This window comes from Brachyistius frenatus, unplaced genomic scaffold (assembly GCF_029030835.1).
Source record: "Brachyistius frenatus isolate BFR_SWC_R1_liver_20210118 unplaced genomic scaffold, ASM2903083v1 Contig_6, whole genome shotgun sequence".
Classification (NCBI taxonomy): domain Eukaryota; kingdom Metazoa; phylum Chordata; class Actinopteri; family Embiotocidae; genus Brachyistius; species Brachyistius frenatus.
The window spans coordinates 1,515,311-1,538,045 of NW_027210605.1; the positions used below are offsets into that span (position 1 = coordinate 1,515,311).

Consider the following 22,735-nt stretch of genomic DNA (forward strand, 5'->3'; position numbering starts at 1 on the left):
ATTACTTCACTTTATCCCCAGTTCCATTTAGGTGCCTCAGTTGCCACCACCACCTTCCAATATCAGAATCCTAACTTGTACATGTAACTGGAATGCAACCATAGGGAATTATATTAGCTACACCTGTGTTTTGTTCTGCTTTCACTACTACTTCACTCTACCTCTCTTTCTGCAGTCTCCTTAAAGTTAGATGCATTATATATCACAACAAACTAATTCAACTAGAAAATGAAAACCAACTACAACATTGATCCACCGGGTGGCGCTAAAGCCTAAACTATGCTACACTGTGTGTCATCCCCTGTATGTACAATTGACTGTTGTACTGTCTAGGCCCCCGTTTTTATTGCATTCTTCCGTTATCATTTCCATTATTACTGACAGGCACAAGCAGCTCTTTATGTAAAATACTTCAGATCTGATGAGGCTGTCTAATCAAGGCACACAGGCATACTTGTTGGCTAATACTATGAACAGGGAGAAAGGAATATGTTAAGGAGATAAAAAGCAAAAAATTACAAGACTGATGTCTACATAGGGTGTAACTTTTATTGCATAAAATATCAAGACAGGAGATTATAGAAGAGATTAAGAAAAATGGGCGTCATGAGTTGATAAAGTCAGATAATGAAAGATGTGTGCCTTTATTAGTGTGCAGAACAGCCTATTTGTGATCCAGTGAAATTTCCAATGGGCCATCTCCAAATAACTGTATTATTTGCCTTCAAAAAAATATTTGACTGTTGTTTCAGTGACATTGCAAAAATGTTCCTGCAGGGAGGAGAGACTTTCTGAGAGGTGGACAATGAGAAAATGAAAAGATTCCTAGGATTCCTCCCAGCTGACACACGTTAGAATCGAGGGAATGGTTCTGGTTATTAGTGGAGAAAATGTGATGATATTTCCCAAGAGGTTGTGACCAAATTTGAATTGTGTGTGCAAGTGTGTTCTAAGTGGGTCAGTGGAGCAGAGCTGAGCTCAGCGATCTATGGTCTCATCCATAATTCATCAGAGCAACACAAATGATATAGACCGAGCAGGGAGTGGCAGGGATGCAGCACATGGCCTCTCTGAGTCCGTCTGTTTCTTTTCTCTGCTCTCCCTCTCTCAGAATGTACAATTTCCCTTTGAAAACAATTTACTGGTCACTCGGAGTAAGACGAGAAAAACCAAACACATCGCTTTATCAGAGTGGTGCATGATAGTTTATTATGGCTACACAAGTCGAGGTGGTCATTTTCAGACCAAATACTGACAGTTGGCTTAGTGAAGGTAGACGGTGTGGCCACTAAAAAAATGAATTTAGCCGGAGCACAGTGTCTGAGGAACAGACATGTAGGTTAAGGTTGACCACAACGTCCTCAGTGACTGACTGACCAAGTATGTGGCAATCTTAGAACGGCTGAGAAAACAAAAAAGACACACATGCATGCCCACACTAGTGTCACACACACATACACACACACACACACACACACACACACACACACACACACACACACACACACACACACACACACACACACACACACACACACACACACACACACACACACACACACACACACACACAAGCCCAAAGAGGAAGGACCAGCTGCAGGCCAGAAATAAATACACAAAGGATGACCCATAGTGACTCACTGCTGACATGTACACATATATGCACACAACCTCAAGCAAAGACGCCCAGAAAAAAAAATATTAATGGCAAACGTTATTTCCTGCAAAATCCCTCAGCTGGTATTGTAATTTAGAAAAAATGGTATATGAATTGCATTTATAAAGACAATCTATTTCTCTGGGGGTGTAATAATCGTCTAAGTAACAGAAAAACATTTTTTTGCTCAAGATATGTAGTAATACATTCAAATGCCCTTGAACTTGATAAGCACTGGTTCAGTCATCTGTCTATAAATAGCAGCAGAGAAACAAGCAGAGAGCCGCAGCAGACTCCTTCCTCATCCAGACCCAGATTAGAAACCTATAAAAGTGTCTGAGACAGAAAAATGACCGTAACCGCACAGCTTCATCTTCTTCTGCCTTTCCCCATTATTCTTTTCGTTCCGCTAATCACCTCCCACGGTCTCACATACACACACCTAGAATTATCTCGCAAACACTCCTCCGCTCCTGCTCTGTTTAGAGCTCAGTCCTTCCTTTCACACCATCACATCTGCGTTGATGGTTTTGCAGGAATTTCACGCACAAAATCACTTGTTATGCATCAACTGCGAAGCTGTGTTGTGTGTTTGTATGAGTGTGTGTTTGGTGTTGTGAATGCTAATAGCTGGCAGTACCAGATAAGGGCGTTGGCCTATATGTATAATGACATGAATATTCAACAGCCTAATTAAATGGGCTGGGGCTACACTTCAAAGGGAACACAAACAGTTGGATGGAGAGTTCAACTACACACACGCACATGATGCGTACACATGCACACGTGCATACAAAAGATGAGCATCTGAATTAACTAGACTCCCCAGATTTTTTTACAGTACAATAAACCATTTACAGTATATCTATTTACTTTTGTTTTGTTCATTTTCTTTAAAGTGAAAAACAGAAGTCCCATTGAGGTCTGTTAACTGTCAAACACAAACCCGTCTTTTTACGTCATTTAGAGGACTTCATTTAAATATGCGTCAGAACAGGAAATAGTGGTGTCTCCACAGCAGATCTAGGCGATAAGGTGCCAAACACGCTTCCTGTATAGCTCTGGTATTTGAAATACTTGACAAAAAGGAAAGCTTAATTGCAAGGTTTACAATGAACAGTATTTATCACCAAGTCTGATTATTTGGTGAAGTGCATTGGAGTCTATTTTTAGAAGTCACCTTTTCCCTCCTCTTAGAGGACCAGACAGGCCGACGAGGTGGCTGTGAGATCAGACAGTGAACCTGTGAGCATTGAGCTGGGTAAAGCCGCTTCAGCCCTCTCTGAACATCACCCTGTTACCATGGAGATGGGCAACCAGCTCCACTGTCTGAGCACTGGACACACATGAGAGAAGAAAGCCATGAAGAGACCATGAGAGCTAAAGAAAGACAGTCTCTAAGACAAAAAGTAGGACAAGCAGTGGAAAGGTAAAGGGCTTAAAGATAGAAAGAAGATATGCCCTCTACACATGTTTTAAGATATATATAAAATACTCTACTTTGAAGAAGATGTGGTTTTTTTCCCCCCCAAAAAAATCTTGTAATTGTCTTGTAAATATTCTTAAAATTATATATTTTCTTTTTCACTCAATACAAATTCTACAGCTTATAAATATGCAAATATAGACCATTTATTTTCTAAAGTTCAATCGCTGAACAAGATGTCTCATACTTCCCTGTAAAGTCTTTTCTCTGTATGTGCAGTGGAATTTCAGGTTTTCTCATCATACTCGTGTAAGTTTAATTGGACAAAAATTGGCTTCCATTTGTGCTATCACAAATCATGCTCGTAGGCTCCACTCCTTCCTATTTGATTTTTATTAAGAACAGACAAACTTTTCTCCGGCAGATGATTGTGAAAACAGATCAACCTTGTACTTGTTTCATTCAACAAAGTAAGGGGAAAACATTTAACTGTTAAAAAAAAAAAAAAAAAAAAAAAGATAAATATAGTTTATATTGGAGGGGAGCTTAAAGTAAGAAAGACTGCTAAAGAAGTAAAGCACATAGATCAAATAAATAGTGTAGCAGATTTAGATGCTTGTTCAGAGAGATGGTATTTATTTCCCCAGTAGAGCACTGAGGCTGTTCTGGTGCCTTGTAATGACCCTTACTTAAATTGACACCCATCTGAACAAACACATCAAATACAAACACAGACACACAATCCATTTGAAACACCGGTAAGGATAGCTGATAACAGAGTTGGATAAGGGACCAGAACAGGACATCCATTATATTAATTTCACAGTCAATACTGGTGTTTGCTTTGGTGATCGATGACTGTTGGCCTGCCACACAGACTCCCACAATATAGAATTCAAAGCGACTACTGTTGGTTTAGTGGACTCACTGCTCGTAGGAGAAAAGAAGGCAAAGGAATATCTACACTTGTCAAGAAAAAGACGAAAAAAAAAAAGTAGTAGTAGAGAGTAGTTTGTTTGTATGAGATGAGAGAGTGAAGATGAGTAAGAAAAGACAGCAATGAAAAATGACTAAGTTCTTTTTCCTAAAGACAAATGATAAGCTACAGATCTGTGACTGTAACACTGCTGTTAGGTCTCAGTTAATGTCACCAACTCTGAACCACAGAGAGTCATGATGGTGCACTGAAAGTAGCGCACACAAACACACACACACACACACACACACACACACACACACACACACACACACACACACACACACACACACACACACACACACACACACACACACACACACACACACACACACACACACACACACACACACACACACACACCATGCCCGAAAAAACATTTGCTATGGGCTGGTAGTTAGCAAACACACTGGGATGACATCACCTCCAGTGTGGACTGAGAGCACATGCTTCATCATCCCCACAGCTCTCTTTCCTCTCTCTTTGCTGAAAGTCAATTGAAACTCAGTTGTTTGATTTTACACGGGTTTGACTGTGTGTTTCTGTGACTCTGTGTTTCTGTGACTAGAGGGCATCTGCTGTGGATTGATGAGACTTGATAGTTATCATATGCATCTGCAGTCCTGATTGCATCGAAGTGAATGTGACAGAGAAACACCTCATGCTTGTCATTTGCAGATTTTTTAAAAAGCTCAATGTCACTAAAATAATTCCAAGACGAGCTGTGGTGTCCTGCTGCAAAGGTCACAAATGCTTTCATCAACACACAGCCTGAGGAGGCAAGAGATGATGATAGCGCATTGATGAGGATGGTAAACTAGCAGGGACAGAACGGGCCTTTTTTTTTTTTCTTTTATATTATGAAACATTTTTGATAACTGGTAATGAGGACAGATTTTAAAATTACAAATATTAGCTTGTTCAGCTTTACGCTTTTTTCTATATTTTATACAATTGTGCTTTATCTTAGAATGAACCCTTCACATTTAGAGCGGGTCCTTCTCTACAGAACATTTCACAATTGAAATTAGTTTATTTAATCCTTCCTACATTTTCTTGTAGGACATTTTAAAGTTGTTGTTTTTTTTAATTTTATTTTTAAAGGAGACATAAGAAATATCATTTTTACTCTCTTTTTTCAACTTTTGTGGAAGCAACAACACTCATGGGTTGTTATGTTGTATACAGTTTGCTGGTGATTCCCTACAAAGTCAGACTTCAGTGCCATGAAACTATCAAGAGGCACTGAAGGAGCAACCTCAGTGTAAACACAACCACAATGGCTGCTCTGTAGTGGCCTGCTCGATATCCTGATATGATCAGGGCATCTATGTTTATATTAAATAGACATTATATCATTGTTTCATATTCTATTATAGTCATCATTCACCTGTAGCTGTGCCTCAGGAGGATTCCAGTAGAACAGTATCTCTACATAGCATTGTGATAGTGGGGATCATGGCATGAAGACCAGAAAGTGTCTGATTGTTATCGTAAGCAAAGAGGGGCTTTCTTAGCATCAAATCATGGATTGTTTCAAAGGGGGCAGCGCATGGCACTCTAAAATGCTTTGTGGAAACAGGATCAGTTGTATTCACAGTAATATCAGCCAGACCAAAAAGTGACCACACTGTCAGAAGATCAAAACATCAAGCTTCGCTCACTGAGAAAGAAGAAAAACTTCATCACAGACACAGATTTACAAAATAAAGAAAACAAGTCTCCAGTCAACGAGAGTCCTTTCAAAAGAAGGCTGTCAAGTAGAGAATGAGTAAAGGTCTCTAAACCACTTCTCAGGAAGGGAAACAAGGCCAAAGACAAACCACCATTTCACAGTGGATGACTGGAAAAGAAAAGTGATATTTCCTGATGAATCTGAGGGAAGAGAATGATACTGCAGTGTATCAAACCCACAGGGAAACATGGTGGTGGGAATATTCTAGTCTGGGGGTGTTTTTCAGCCTTGGAGTTGGACACAGAATCAACTACACCCAGACCATGAAGAAGGAGCCCTTCATTCTTCAAACACACGTGCTCCACCAATCTGGTTTGCATCATTGTGGATAAGGATTCATACTGCAGCAGGATAATACCCCAAACACACCTCAAGGCTTTGCAATAACTACTTGAAAATCAAAGAAGAACATTGAAGGCTGAATTTAATGGACTTCCTTCCACGGTTACATCACATTAACCCCACTGAACATTTATGGGGCCACATGATGCCCGAGAAAGCCAAGCCTTACTGACCTAACAAGAAGCTCTTTGGATCATTGTCAGATCATGCTTCAATAACATGGGTTATATGTTTTTTATAAAATTGTGAAGTCTATGCAGCTTGTGTGCTGCTTTTTTTTTTTTTTTTTAAAGCAATAGGGAAGCAAATACTAAGATATTCAGAAATTCTCTGACACGTTCCAGATTTAACTTTCAATTTAAATTGTTAAAATGATATTACCATCTGTAATGAAAGCTTTTGTATTATATTAAAAGCAAATGCAAAACAGAACTAACTCAGTTTATAGATAAAATGTGGTTCAAAAGTCTAGCTTGGTTTTTTTTTTCATTCAATGTAATCAGTTATTTTGAAGAAGTTCTAATAAAACAAAGGTTACTGAACTGGATTTGTTCAACATTGAAATTTGACACTATATTTAGCTGTATAAGCTATTGAGCTCAAATTAGATAAAATATTAAAGGACTTACAAAATAATTCCTTTAAAAATGCAGACATTTCATATCAAACCACATTTGAGTGTTTTCTGTTTTAAATGTGAAAAAAACTGTTTAGCTTTGAGGTATTTTATTTTGAGCTTGGTAGAAATTCTGCCAACATGACATGTTGTCATTGCTATGGAAACCAAAATACAGTGATAGACAATAGAACACAAAGGATGAGCAGGAAGACAGGTGGGCATGTGGAGAGATGGCTTGAGGGAAAGAGAAGAGGTCACCTACCCAACCCCCTTCCTTTCCAATATTTCAAAACATTTTACTACTGGAGGGGAAAAGGCTCGTGAAGATTTGCAGACAGGCCCTGGAGGAGGTTATGATCTCAAACAAACAGTGCATCAGTCTCTCAGACATAAAAATCTTGTTGTGAGAAAAGTAGCCTGAAGGCTTGGCTTGTGTTTCATCTCAACTCAGTAGCTCATATACCAGCAGAGCCTGTTACCCTGTAACTCACCATCTCTTGTCCTAAACAAGTCAGAATTCCCATTCCGGACACTAAACATTTTACACATCTCACCTCTTCACATCCTCTATCTCATTTTATTCTCATTTCATCTCTCCATCCCTCTAAAAAGAGAGAAAAGGCTAGATCAGACTATATCACTCTTTCTGTGTGGTTCTGGCCTTCCTGTCTGAAACTGCCCATCTGTCTGCCCAGTGTGTTTATGGATGTACATGTTGATGCCTACAGGCTTATGAACAACCAGCACCCTCGCATTGAGGTAGAAGTGGGTGTAGTCAGTCAATCAATTAATCAGCAGCTAATTATAATTAATCACACAGGCTGAGCATCAGCTGCAGAACAGCAGGCTCCAAACAGAACTAATGCTGAATTTCAACACAAGCTTTCACGCTTTTTAACAGCACTACCACCAGGGGATAGATATATCAAACCCGTGGACAATTGTAAAGCATCGTCAAGCAGGCTGTTATTGTAAGCGAGTCATAAATGCTCCCTAATCAGCAATAATCAAACATCATGTTTAACATCCCTTGGTGATGGCTCCAATCGACCTTATACACAGTCACTTTTATTGTTAAAGCATGAGTTACTGTTTAACACGGGCTGAGATAAAGTGCAAACACAGACCGCCTACTTACTGTATTGATCATACTTTCACTCAAAAGAAAAGTCTCTGCTTTCAAAAGAAAAAACAGCTGCTGGTCTCCAAGAAACGTGCAAACAATGTTTTTTTTTTAGTTTTGAACCCGCCGGAATTTGCACTTTTTCTACACATGCTAACAGCGTACATTTTTACCATTTTGACTACGGTTCTGATCAAACGTACCCAAAGTTCTGATCAAAACGCCAAAACACCAACTCTTAGGACAGAAACAAAGAAGAGAGGTGGGAAAAATAAATGCAAGATCTTCACACAAGCATTATAAAGATAAGAAAAGACTTTGCTGGCAGCAAAAAGCAGTGAATGGAGCTGCAGCATGGAGATGAGAAGACACAGATATGGTTTTAATCACTAAACAAGCCTGTGTGTTCAAAGCTTACCTTGGAGTACTGTCTACGAAGACTGAAGCGCTGCACCATCCTGACTGACTGAGTGACGGACCCACAGCTGGATCCCCTTGTTCTACTCCTCTGTGCTGATACCCCTCCAAAGTGCACACTGCCTCACATAGTACCCTCCACACACACACACACATACACACATACACACACACACACACACACACACACACACACACACACACACACACACACACACACACACACACACACACACACACACACACACACACACTGAAGGCACACACGCTACCCTCCTCTCCAAACATCCATGTGCACACACATTTCTAGTCCACACTTTCGTCTACTATGCAAACACAAGTGAGGAGAGAGAGAGGGGAAAAAAGAGGGAGATGAAAAAGGGAAGGTAGAGCACGAAGAGATGAAGACAGCTCAGCTGTGTTGCCCTCTACTCATATTCACAGTGATCCCCTGAGTTTTTTCTTTCTGTCACAGATACAGTTACTCACACAAGATGCACAAACCACATGGCTGTCAATGCACAAATTATTTTTACAACACACCACGCACAGTATTTGGAACAAAGAAACAAAAAAAGGAGGTCTTACATTTACACATACACACACCCCTCCACATCCTCTTCTGAACACAGAACTGATAACACATTCACACACACAGCTCTCGCTTAGCTCCCACTCATCTAGGACGAGGCAAGGTTGCCTCCTGCTTCCTGTCAGTGAGCCGAAGGGTGGGGTGAGGAGGAGGTGTTGGTAGAGATGGAGAGGAGGAGGGACCAGCTGACTGTCTGTATCAACTCTCTCCAGGGAGAGAGGAGGGGGACGGGGAGGGAAAAGAGAGAGGAACAGAGAGGGGCTAGAGGATCACACGAGAGAGATGTTGGGGGAGGAAGGAAATAAGGAAGTAGGGAAGTAAGGAAAGAAAGAAAGAAAGAAAGAAAGAAAGAAAGAAAGAAAGAAAGAAAGAAAGAAAGAAAGAAAGAAAGAAAGAAAGAAAGAAAGAAAGAAAGAAAGAAAGAAAGAAAGAAAGAAAGAAAGAAAGAAAGAAAGAAAGAAAGAAAGAAAGAAAGAAAGAAAGAAAGAAAGAAAGAAAGAAAGGATAGGTGACGATCAGTGAAGTGAATTGATCATTCACACTGTACATTTATCATTCCTGATCCACTAATTCAAACAAGCTCTGCAACCCTCAACCTCCACTCACAGCATGATGTCACACATTTCCAAGGTCAACCACGCTGTTACTAAGGCAACCATAGCAGGGCGTAGTTATAGGCAGCTTGCTGCAAGTTTCAGGGTAACCACAGCGACTGCTTGGATAACCTCAATGACATTGCTGTGTTGTTATGCGGAGACAAGGCTGTGATGTTAGCTAGAGATGAATGACAGGTTAAAATCTCTGCCAAGAGCGGGGCAGCAGACCTCAGAAAGGTTGATGGTCATCATTCACAGCAGCAAGACTAATGGAGCACAGATGTCTGGCTCTCAGCCCTGCTCTGTCATCCCAGGTGAGGTCACTCACACACGACTGAAGGATACTGGGTTTCACAGATGAAGAAAGGGGGAGGCTATTTTTAAAATAGCTGACACTTAATGTGGATATCAATGCACACTTGTCCTGATTTACTACCCACCACTGGATTGATAGCATTCCATCTGATACTTCCTTGGCACGACTTATTTTATTAACCCAAACATGAGTGTAGTCTAAAACAAACATGAGGTCACCAATGCAAACACCACCTCCACATGAACCAAGCCCAGTGCTGCTCACAGCAGGTTAGCTGATCTGACAGTGACCTCTGGTGGCAGACAGAACCAACTGATGGTTAAAACTGGGAACTTCTGGTTAAGTTTAAGAAACAACATTGCAAATATAGCATAACTTGGCTTGAGGAAACTTTCAAAATTGACTTTTTCCAGACTGACTCTTGAAGTAGGGATGGGACTGTTGTTTCTCTTTACTTACTGTGGTTGAGGGGTTCTTTGCTGTGTAGACCAACACTACCTCAGCACACCACAATTGATGGACTCAAAGGCATTAAGAAGGCAAGAAAAAAAAACATTCCAGGTGACTACCTCATGAGTCTGGTTAAGATTTCTCCAAAGGAGAGCAAAGCCGTCACTACGCTAAACAGTCGGCACAAATTTAGGTATTATTTCATAGTTTTGATGTCTTATAAAAGTAGTAAAAAGGAAAGGTGTCCATAAAGCCACCGACCAAGCAAAGGACTTTTCAACTCTTAAAATACCAGTTACCAGTTTGTTAGAAAAAATATCTCTTAATGGCCAGTATTATCAGGAGAAATGATTATGGAAACCAAAACTTGTAGTTATTCTTATTTAGGCACCTCATTGTTGTTTTGATTAATGCTGTAAAAAAAAAAAAAAAAAAAAACACATTTTCCTTGAACAATCAGCAGTGGGCAAAACTCAAACGCAAGAATGACAGACAGAAGGCCTTTCCTTGCGATCACAGCTGAAACAGCAGGGAAGTTTACATCAGCAGCAAAGTGAACTTCATCTTTTGATTGACAGTTCATTGACAAAGAACTCCTGACACCAGTAAAAGGGGAAAACAGACACATCCATCAACCTGTGTACTGATAATGATTAATGGCTGCTGTCACTTACCCTGTCCGTCTCCTCGGTAGACTGGTAACCTGATGACAGCACCACATCGACGCCGGTGTATCCAGGGGCAGGGCTGCTGGGTGTGGTGTCAGTGGTGGAGGAGGAACGTGGGCGGCTGACATGCTGCTGTGGATCGTGGGTGTTGCGGCGGTGTGGGATCTGAGGGCTACCTCTAAGAAGAGGATCGCGGTCTCCGCTGCCAGACCCGGACCCCTTACTGCGCCGGCTCTGCAGGCTGGTCCCACGCCTCATCATGCCTGCAGCAGCTTGGCCCTGGCCAGCTGCAGAAGGAACCACAGGAGCACAGAGGTGGTCAGAGTTTGGACAGCAGCACCCCGAGGCATCCTCAGGGCCGGGGTGCGATGTGCCACCTGCTGACACCACAGAAGAAGATGAGGAGGAAGATGAGGAGGTGATGGTGGAGCGAGAGACGGAGAGGCGTTTACGCTGCTGCTGGAACAGCTGTTTCAGGCCCTGGCCAAGAACCCCCATGCTCTCCCTGGCGTTTTGGCTCATCTTACTGAAGGAAGGGTGCTCTGAGTGGGATGAGCCCCACTTCAACCCTGGGCCTTGTGAACACCGTGCCATTCCTCTAACTCCGGGACATGAGTTGGGGCCCACCCCCTGTGGCTCCCTCTGACTTTCATTCCCCTGCTGCATATAGTCTCGCTGCCCCGTAACGAATAGCAGGGAGGAACTGTCCAATTAAATAGTCTGCTAACCCTTCCCACTCTATCTGTCAGGCATGCAGAGAGTCAGACTAGGTCACCGACAGCGGGAGAGAGGACAAGAAAACAGCAGAGGACAGTAGAGGACAGTGGAAGTGGAGATGGGACTGTCTGATGGAGGGTTGGGTCGGCTCATTGGCGGTGAGAGTGGTGGATCCAAAGAGGGAGCATGCATCTCTGATTCAGGAACAAGTAGCCATGCTGGTCTAACACAGAGAGAGAGGAGATGGGATTGTGAGAGGCTGGAATGTTACCTAGATCCAGTGAAAATGTTCACTTCCACTTGTGACCATTTGCATTTAAAGCATGGCAATGTGTTTTTTTTTTTTTTTTTATCTAATACAAGTAATAAAGGAAAACAAGCTGGATCCAGCTACGCTGGTATGAGACAAATATCACACAAAGAAGCATAAATGAATTCCAAAGTGGGTAAGAGCAGGCCAAGGATATAAACAGCTTGAAGAGGGAGGAACACAAAAAAAGACGCGAAGAAGCGTTTGAGAAAAAAGGTAATGACTCACATCAGAAGAAAAACCCACCTACCATCAGTCCAACTGTCATCCTAGTGCGAATCACTCTTCTGGATTACCTGCGAGGGAGATGGACAGATGGAGGAAAACCAAAGAATGAAAAACAGAATCATTCTTAAGATTCAAAACCCTAATCATCACTGCTGTCACTGACCTCATGGTACTCAAGCACTATCTCATTCTAATCAATAAGCAATTTCAACTGTGAAGATGCAGAGCATATTGTACAGAACATGCATGACATTGTGCAGAACAACTGTGTTTGTTTACATGTGTGTTGTGTTCCCTGAGGAGCTCTTTTATTATCCCCAAAGGCATCCTCTCCATATCCTGCGGCAGTATCAAGAGACAAAGGTTTCCACGGTAGAAAGAACCAACAGTGTAGTGCCACTAACACAGAGAGCATGATCCTGCAGGCTCACACACTGCCTGGCTGATTTTAAGTGACAAAACCAGCAGAGTAGACACCTGATAAAATAGAAGCCGTCATGCTCAAGAAGCAACCTTATTGGTGGAACCGGGATCACCTCATAGATGGACCCACAGACAGACAGTCAGTCCGAGCCTCCCTGCGGCATCCATAGCTGGTCCCGTTGAGGGCAGCAAAACAAGCAAAGGAGGAACATTCAGAGCCCTGAGAAGGGACAGTTACATACTCAAACTATATTCCTTCAGGTGCAGTGTCAGGTCATGAATAATAACATAAAGTTGAACAGACAGGCACGCACACACTCAAAGACATACACATGTTACAACACACAGAAATGGAACGAGCATTAAGCTACTTGCAGGTAACAGGATTTTTCTGCAATAGTCCCACTATCACTGTTGAGAAAAGGCACATTCATGCACATAAACACAGTGGCACAGCAGCTTTTACTTTCTGTACAAGATGATCTAACAGTCTAATCTTTTCTGTTCAGCCAGCATATACTGATGTGCTGAATTCAGAGGCTGCGCGTTAACATGGTGGCACCGATCAGTTAAATGCAACTGTTGCCAGAACGCGAGAGAGAGAGCAGGTGTTGAACAGGTTCACTGTTAGTCACCTGCTAGCTGGATGCTGCCTGTGGCTGTAAAGATACTGTTCTGTTAACGCTGCCTTTCATTCATGACAATAACACGGCTTCAATTTGGTATTGACAGATTATAATTAGGCACAAAACTCTATATATTTTAATCATTTTTTGACATTAGTATCCTGCTGCAAATACTTCATAAAGAAACTCTCAAAATAAACTATGAAAGAACTCTGCTTATTTATAGAACATATGCAAAGTTTTTTTTTTAGTTTCTTCATAAGATGCCTTAAAAAGACACAACTTGGTATAATGAAGTCGCTGTTTTGTGATTTTAATTGTGGAAATAAATAAAGAGACTCGTGTTTCCAGATAACCGAGGTATATGATATGATTCTAGTGACATTTGCTTTCTCAGCTCCTCATAGGAGACCAGTCATGCATCCGTATGCAACATAATCAAATGCAGACACATTAAGTAACAGCGAAGTGTGATTCATTATGATGACGCATTGTGCTGCTTAGTGGACGGGTAAACCTAAATTAATCCTGTCGTGAAGCTGAAGCTGAAGCTGAACCCGAAGTCCTGTCCCGCCCTTGGTGCCCATCCCTCCCTCTGTGTGAGTAAATCCCCTCCTTCATCCCCAAGCTGATCCCAACGCTGAATTGAATGTGTTCTTGATTGCCTGCGGTTTTATATTCAAACAAAATCCGATTTCAGGAGCCTTTAGAGGACAACAATTTATTGTCAAACTTGCTGTGTGTATGCATCTTTGTTCTGTTCAAGCCCGTCTTGGCGATCCACCCTGATGAAATGATGATGTAACAAAAAAACACACCAGATGTCATTGAAGAATGACATGTTCTGAACTAAACTACTTCATTTCACGACATTATGCTACGCTGACAGTTAAAGAATGCACAGCTAACAAGGTCCGATCCAGTATTCTTCTGGGACTCAATCAGGATTTTGTTTCATTGTGGAAAATCTGAGTATTGCCCTTAGCTTGAAAGTAATACTGAAAAGCAATCCAAAGTAGCTTTATGAGAGGCAACAATGTGATGACGCAGTATTTTTTTAATAATGTGAAAGGGCAAGAAATCCTAAGTACGGTCATCTTTTTCATACACAGGCCCCAGGATTAACAAAAGGATGTATTTTGGTCTATGTAAGCTCTGTCCACCAGAGAAGCAGATCCGTGTTTATCAGTGATTAACAGTGTCAGTGACCGTCACGGTCAGCAGCCTATGTGAGTCAGCATGTTTCACAATGCTGTCAAAGGTAAATGACGAACGACCAGATGGACGACAGCCTCTCTGGGACTGTCACTCTCCCTCAATCCCTTACATAAATAAATACACACCCATACACACACACACACACACACACACACACACACACACACACACACACACACACACACACACACACACACACACACACACACACACACATTCTTGTCCATAACTCTTCCTCATTCAACTGAGAGGCCAGTTGTCCTGCTGTCACTGTCTTTAGCCAACAACAGTAGGGATGGAGTTTCTCAGCAGAGCTTCGGTACAACTGATAACACACATTTATAAAACATTATTTCGATAGATGGATCGATACAAAAATTTAGCTTCATACAACAAAGATATCGTAATAAATAGTTAAAGACAATCTTTTTTTTTTCTAAATTTCCCTGCTCCACTTAAACAAGCTCTGTTGCAGTGTCTGTCAATAAAGTACACAACTCCCTAGAAATGTTCATTTTAGCTTTGTAGATAGAAAACAGCTGCAGCTTCATTCAGGCAGAAAGGTTAGATTAACAAAGCCATGGGCCCTAAGAGTTCTAAAATCATGTCCATTATGATCATTGAACAAAGACGACAATTAAAGGTGATTATTTAAAAGGGGATTCAACCTGATTGTGATAATTGTGAAGGGTTACAGCTCAAACAGTCCAACGATATAGCAGACAATTTGCGACTAAGAAGAATGTGAGAAAATATTTCTATCAGTACAAGGTAATGCCTGATAATCTTTGCATGCAAATGTTTCTCTACCGTTTATCTGCACAATATCCCAATCACTGTTTCTTCTTGTTTGTTCTATTTAATTCTACTCTTGATGTATAAAATGGCAAACTGGGCATGAGCAACCCAAAGCAGAGTTCAATCTGGCCTGTGTTCTCCGACTCTGAAGCAGCCATGTTGTTGTTCAATGCTGAACATACAGTTGGGTAACTAAAAATATGGCGATAGCTTAAACAAGCCAATGCAGTGTTTCCAGAAGAGTCTGCGAGCTGGCGTGGAATAGACCACTCTTTGTTCCCGCTGAGCCACACACAGGCCCATCGCTGCTCTTTGTGCTGCGTCTCTTTCACTGACAGACACACATCAATAAGAGGGGAATTAGGCCAGAGCTTTCTGTCAGAGATGTTTGAGTGCATGCACGAATGCGAGTGCGTGGTTGTGTCAGACAGAGACAGAAAAAGAACGAGAAAAAGAGAGATAGCACGAATTGCATAGTGCGGAAATGGGCATACATGTGTCGGTGTTTGAGTTTGTTGTCTTTGACAAATGGAAACTGGACCATATCTCATTCAGCAGCTGCATAATGACAGCATGGCCAGGAAACAGGAACAATCGTTATTGTGTGTGTGTGTGTGTGTGTGTGTGTGTGTGTGTGTGTGTGTGTGTGTGTGTGTGTGTGTGTGTGTGTGTGTGTGTGTGTGTGTGTGTGTGTGTGTGTGTGTGTGTGTGTGTGTGAGGGGGGCTGTAAGGCAGAGAATAGTACAGTAGTGTCAGCTGTGACAGTGAAGGAGATGACTTCAGCATACTGCACAAAGTGTGATAAGAGCCATGACTCTTTGTATCAGACGGGGAGAGGGAGTGGGTGAAAGAAAAAAGACAGAGGGTTACAGATGGAGTGAAAGAGGCCAGACTGGATCAAAGGCATCCAACGGTCTACTGCGCGTTTCGCCTGGCCGTGTCAGGTTCCCCCCGGATGCTCAATGCGGAGTGTATCAGAATGAGGAGGTGTACAGCAGGTAGTTCCCCGAAAGAGGTAGGCACACCACCCTGTTGTGCAAGACAAAACCCACAGGGAGTCCCTGATGTCAAAGTTGCGCTCAGCTTTCCAGGAACGGAACACACCAGAAGAATGATTCAGAGGTCAAATAAACACATTTGTGTTTGCTCCATGACACCTCAAGACTTTTTCCAAAAAGTTAAGAAAACTATTGCTGATAACTGATTCACACCTAGTATCTATATAAAATCTAATGTCTTAGGCGACAGAAGACTAGTCTATTTCTATTCCCAATATATTTTAATATGAAATAAAAAAAATAAAATGATAATTTATAACAAAAACTCAAACACATACCCACACCAGGGGAACGATAGAAACAACAGGTGGTATACCGAGTGTGAAGAAAGTCTGAGTCATCTAAGAGTACCTGACATTTTGTGAGGTGGGCGGCTACGAATATAAAGCAGCAAAGAACGGGCGAAGTGTTATGTTATCTTTTATGGTTGTACATTGCTGTAAATATCACAGATACAGGTTGTATAGCGATGTAGGCCGGTGAACAAATCTAGAACGCGAGGCAGCGACGTGAAACATAATTGAAGACTGGCTGTGAGTCATCATCAGGCTGGATGTTAAAAATTATGCTGGACAAGGCTGTAAGTTACTGAGGAGCTTTTGTTTAAGGGAAACCTTTGTATCTGTGCTCAACAACACAGCGAGTGCTCTAATAAATCATTTACAACATAGACACTGATACTTGTCCATGTTGAAAACAACTGCAACAACACTGTAGATTGAAAGTGTCCAACCAGTGAGGGTACTGAAGATCTCATTTCCTTGCTGTTTACAATTAAAACAGATGCTCCGATGAGCGAAGATCCAAAAGGAAAAGAAGAGGAATGAGCACAGTATATAAAACATTTAAAGTTGCTTTCACTTACTAACCTGATGGGTGCTTAACAGTAGTTAGGCCTTCAACTTGGCCAACATATCTCATATTCCACTAGCTCTGGCATGGCATCGTCAACTGTCAACAGGCTGGAAACCACCTACACACCGGCTGAAATCTCATACCAGAGATTGTGTTAAAGGCGCACAGCCATAAGTAATAGGAAAAGGGGAATGCGTGTCAGGTCAGTGCACACTTTGTGCAACTGAAGAGAGACACCTGCCAGGTTATCAGGCCAGAGTGCGCCTGACTCTTTGTGGTGCCAGCAGGTGAGAACAACTTTACGCAGTCAGATATAAATCGTCCGTATCGTCACCTATTTAAATAACTCTTCCGTCCCATCTCTGGGTTCAGGAAACCAGACACCCCTCAAGCCCACTAGTGAGGATCAGCACATCCAAGCTTTGGTCTTCAAGCTTTTACTCTGGGTGTGATATCTGGCTGAGCATGGAGGCTGTGGGGTCAAAAATATCAAGTCTACACTCTGGGTGAACATTGAAGTTGATGGAGATAATATTTCTCTTGACCTCCAAACCTCAGTATGAACTCATCTAAAGTTCACCATCTAAAGACCAGAAGATCTAAACAAACCGAAACAAAGAGAATAACAATGTGCCATTTTTTTCAGAAGGCAATGTGGATATAACACAATTTTGGTCAAAATAAAAATGTACTGTCCTCTTTTCATGCAGAAATGTATTCAAATGTTACCTGGAGCTAATATAAGGTCACAGATGTCCACCTCCAAAGTAACAACCTTTTTGGTACAAAACTTCCCTCAAAGAGAGAAATTAATTAATACTAAAAATACTTTTCCACACCACATGATTTGTCAAACTCAGACCGCTACAACCTCATGTAAGCTTCAGATAAAACTTCAAGGCTGTACATTTTTTGTGCGAAAATATACTTTTGCACAAACTGGGTGGGGACTGTGGATTTTGTACCCAGTCACTTTAACATTGGCATCTTCACTATGAACAGCAAGCAAAACCTTTTTCAATGTTTATATGGGCACCCCACTATTTTTTTTAAGACAGATTTAAAAATTTAAAAACCCATCTTTTGACACTAAAACAAGGACCTTAGCCCTGTTTTAAAGTGAAAACTCTTGTGAGGTCGGACTCTTTTTTTCCTCTGTCCTCAAACAGGAAGGGATCAGAGGGAAGCTGGCAGCCCGTTGCCACTGGAAACCACAGCCTTTACAAAGGAATTTCACCTTCACTCTGGAAATGTGGGAGTCTGTCCTACAGTAGAGAATAAAACCCAGTCTGTCCACAGTTACGACATTAATGGCACAGATGGTACAGACAAACATTTTTATTGTACGTGATTTTTTTTTTTTAACCTGAACTTCTGGTAGCAGCAGGGATAGATATAATGACTTCAGTCTGTGGCATCTAAAGTAAGCTATGACACCTCTGCTAACCTGTGGGCTTTTAAACAGGAAACCCCTACTGAAAGAAGAAGATGGTGTGAAAAAGGCAAAGTGACTGTGCGTGAGAGAAAAAGGGAAAAAGAGCATTTCCTTTCTGACATACAACACCTTGTCTTTCGCCACAGCTGGACTTGATGCGCTTGTGACAATGAAGCCAAATCAAAGTTCTAACAATGCCGAAATTGTTTGAACGTCATGTGGCTGAAAAAAAAAAAAAAAAAAAAAAAGGATTATCTGAATCCTTCTGAATCCTAAGTAATAATCTTTACATCATCGGTTTAGGAAGAAGGGCAAAGAAACTTGAAGATGCAAACAAGAAGCTACGTGCTGCTTGTTGTTGGTTCATGTTAATGTGAACCTAGACTGTTGGTCCAACGAAACAAGACAGATGAAGATGTCATTTTTGGCTCTCGGAAAGGGTATTGGACAGTTATCAATATTTTGTAGACAAAACAATTAATTGAGCAAAAAATAAAACAATCAGCAGATTAATCAATGACAAAGACAACTGTTTGCTGCAATCCTGTTATACACTTCCATGCTGGGGTCCTCATCAACCAGAAGGACACTAGGGCAACAAAGACATGATCACTCACCAGCGTTCCACTGGCCCAGACTGCTGGAGGTACTGTCCCACTGCCAAAAACTGAACTTAGGTCTTTAGAGTATGTCTCTGTCTCTGCAAAACACATCCTGTTTTCAACTGCAGCTAAAGGGAAAAACCAAGCATTTTGCGCTGAAGAACAAAACCTTGAGAAAAGCCCCATAATAGTATATTTACGTAAAAAGTGCAATATGTCAGATTTTTAGTTTAGAGCGTTAAAAAAAACAACTAAAATTATCCACAGAATGTGAAGAAAAAAACATTATGTTTGAGAAGCCCGTGTATTGTGTTACAAAGATGTCTACTAAAGTTAGTATGCAAACCAGCTTGCCGGGACTGCCCTGTGTTGTAATACCACCTTCCACCTCAAGAAGTCCTAGTGAGTCACTGTAGCATAGAGTCCGACAATAGGAATAAGAATGAATGGCGAAGTAAACACAATGATGGCTGAAACATTTGGCAAAAGAGAAGCAAAACTAGATTTAACATTGGTGTTGCGTTCCACTGCTGGAGACAGCTCTCAAAGGAATAAACTTATATGCTGAACTCACAATGTCTTTTCTAGGCTGGAAAGTAAACAGTTGTTAATACTAATAGTGGCTATGTTGAAACAGCTTTAAAAGGCAGCTAATTGTATAGCATTACTAAAAGTGTTCATATGTTTACATTAGGTTTTTTTTTTCATGTAAACCAGTAAGAATATATTTGACTAGCTCAATTAGCTCATCAAAAAAGGGAGATAAGCAAGCTATAATAAAAACGGATTAAACGAATGCTTTTTTTTTTTTGTCCATACAATCTAATTTTCCAATCATTAGTTATTACAAAAAAAGGCAACAACAATTATCAAAGTACCAAAACTTTGAGATAGAAATGAGGGACTAGACGCTACAGTGACTCACTACCGTCTCTTAAAGTACACCGTGGTATTACAAGAAGGGACTTAAATCGTACATATTGCTCTTTTAATGGATTTTTTTATGTTCTGTAAAACCATATGAAGCCTCTATTGATCTATCTTCTATACCACTTGTCTTATTTGGGAGTTCAGGGGCCTGAAGCCTTTGCATGGGATATATGTTGGCATATATACAGGGAAAGATGTTGGATACAACTTTGAACACAGGGCCAGTCTGTGACAGGGCTGACACATCCGTACAGACAGACAAATCTACAGACAATATAGAGGCTAAATTTATATCTAGTATGCATGATTTTGGTCTACCGGAAGAAATAAGATATTTAAATAAATGCTATCATAAAAAAAAAAAAATTCAGCATGAGTTTTAAACTGATTGTAGAAACAAGCGACATTGACAAGAGATAGCAGTGCTTTTGGATGTAATACTTGTATGCATAAGAATATATCATGCATGATAGGAAGTTATTTCATTAAATGATTTCACTGTTATCAAGACAAAACTGGAACATAAACAGTGCCTTGTTATATTTAAAGTAAACGATCAAACGATTGCAGCCAGTACGAATGACATGACGTCATACACAAGTAAACCAACATCTTCATGAAATCCTTTTTGACACAGCCTTAATCTTCTTTTGCTATCAAAATATCTAAAAGCCATACAACAGTAATCTCAATGGGGTAATTAAACATATGTAATAAAATCCACTTCATGCCGTCTTTTTGGTCCTGCGCCAGCAGCTTTGTTGTAAAAAAAAAAATAAAGCATGCTTCCTGTACACAGGGCCAATTAATCAACCCCTGTGACAACAAGACGAGAACACAGCACACTGTGTTAATCTTGTGATCTGATCTAGTATAAGGACATCTTCACCACGTCCTAGTGTTACACAAAGCTGAGTGATAATCAGAGGAGCCACCGAGTTGTATTGTGCAAGCATCTTGCATACAAAAACATTACACTCATACAATGTCTCTCAAATCTAAGCTCAGCTACAAACAGGGAAGGACAACGCGAGTGCAGCAGGAGGAGGAGGAGGAGGAGGAGGAGGAGGAGAAGAAGAGGAAGAAGAAGGAGGACGAGGAGGAGGAGGAGGAGGAGGAGAGGGAGGGGGGCCGCGTCATCATGGTGGTCTGACCATCCGAGTGAGACATGAATGGCTGCGTTAGCAGTGCCCTGAAGGGGCAGCCCAGCTCTCAACCACTTAGCAGACTATGCTGAACAGATAGTAGGCTGCATCATGTCATACTTCCAACCCTCTGCATCTCTACACAGACAGAAACACCTATCAGAATGGATGAGTAGAGTAAGTGGGTGCAAACAAACCTTCAGTCCATTATAATGACGCTGGAGTGGACTTCCTTCACTGCAGAGGGGATGACAACCTGCCACATCAGGCCCCACAGGTCTTCAACAAAGAACAGAAAAAGTGAGATGGAAACTGTAATCCTCTAAATGCTTCCTTGGCACATCTCTGCATCCGCCTGCCTGACTTGTACGCCTGTTCGGTGTGCATGAGTGTGTGTGTGTGTGTGTGTGTGTGTGTGTGTGTGTGTGTGTGTGTGTGTGTGTGTGTGTGTCTCTGTCTGTCTCCTGATAATAATAGGCTGCAGACAAAATGCTCCTCTGTGAAGAATACTTCTGATGTAATGAGGCTACAGATATTTATCCTCATCAGACCATGAAATATATTTCACAATGCATTAGACAGTTGAGAATAAAATGAAACCACATTGAGCTTTAAAATAGAACCTGTACCCTGACAGCACCTTAGTAAATTAAAAGTTGTAACTTATTAACTTAAAATAAAACCCTGCACACAGCTTTTTAAACTGCTTTACAACCCGCAAAAGAAAACATTGATGTGATCCTATTTAAAGATGCCAAAAGCTAAAACTGTGGTTTTGTTGTTCGTTTCCTACTTGAAGCAACGAGACAAAACTGTTGTACATAAAAAAAATATTTAACACTTCAGATATGTTCCTATTAAAGCGCCTCACCAAAACGGGCACATATAAACACTACGTGATGAAACCAATGACAGCAACCGTTACAAAATGTTAAGTCTTACACATAACGCACTTTATGCCCCCTACAAATAAAGTAAAAATAGATTACATTTCGTGCATGTTGTGAATTTATGCAAAGCGCATTGAAAATAGCTTACAATTTCGTGAACGCGTTAGTTCAGCGCCAGTCAGTCAAGTGCTGTCAGTGAACAGCAGCGGTGTGTTAACAGACTCAGGTTGACAGTCCCGTTAGCGTGTCATTGTACAGAGCTGCCGATACGATGAAATATCTCCAGCGACACTCTAACAAGAGACTCGGACACACATCACAAACACGCGCACAAACTGACGGTAAAACTACAAGAAAACACTGAAGTAAAACAGATAGTTCACACTTACACGGGTGATAGCGAACTGTTCGGCGAGCAACACCACCCCTCCTCCGAGTAACGTCCGTCCACCCCACCGACCGCCGTCCCTAACCGTTTTGACGTCATGGCGTAAGACGTAACCCGGCGGGAGGACAACCAAAGATCGCGTCGTAGCAAGAGGACTCACTCGCCCGTATAAAAATGGAGGCCTAGGTAGGCCGG

At 41.4% G+C, this 22,735-nt stretch overlaps 1 protein-coding gene across 6 annotated transcripts in view; it reads right to left on the reverse strand.

Annotated features, from left to right (window-relative positions):
- The window catches only part of tmcc1a (transmembrane and coiled-coil domain family 1a), a 44,892-nt gene extending 22,334 nt beyond the window's left edge, over positions 1 to 22,558 (reverse strand). For 2 of the 6 annotated variants that reach the window (XM_069723897.1, XM_069723924.1), the window contains exons 1-4: positions 22,301 to 22,558; positions 21,460 to 21,541; positions 12,195 to 12,240; positions 10,924 to 11,857 (exon numbers count right to left, since the gene is read on the reverse strand). In XM_069723897.1, coding sequence (XP_069579998.1) covers positions 10,924 to 11,583 — 660 coding nt within the window. In that variant the 5' untranslated portion in view covers positions 11,584 to 11,857; positions 12,195 to 12,240; positions 21,460 to 21,541; positions 22,301 to 22,558. Of the gene's footprint in view, positions 1 to 8,296; positions 8,952 to 10,923; positions 11,858 to 12,190; positions 12,241 to 21,459; positions 21,542 to 22,300 lie in introns of those variants that run through there. The other 4 variants (XM_069723922.1, XM_069723905.1, XM_069723914.1 and 1 more) reach the window with 4 other exon arrangements.
- Positions 22,559 to 22,735: the final 177 nt, after the last annotated feature.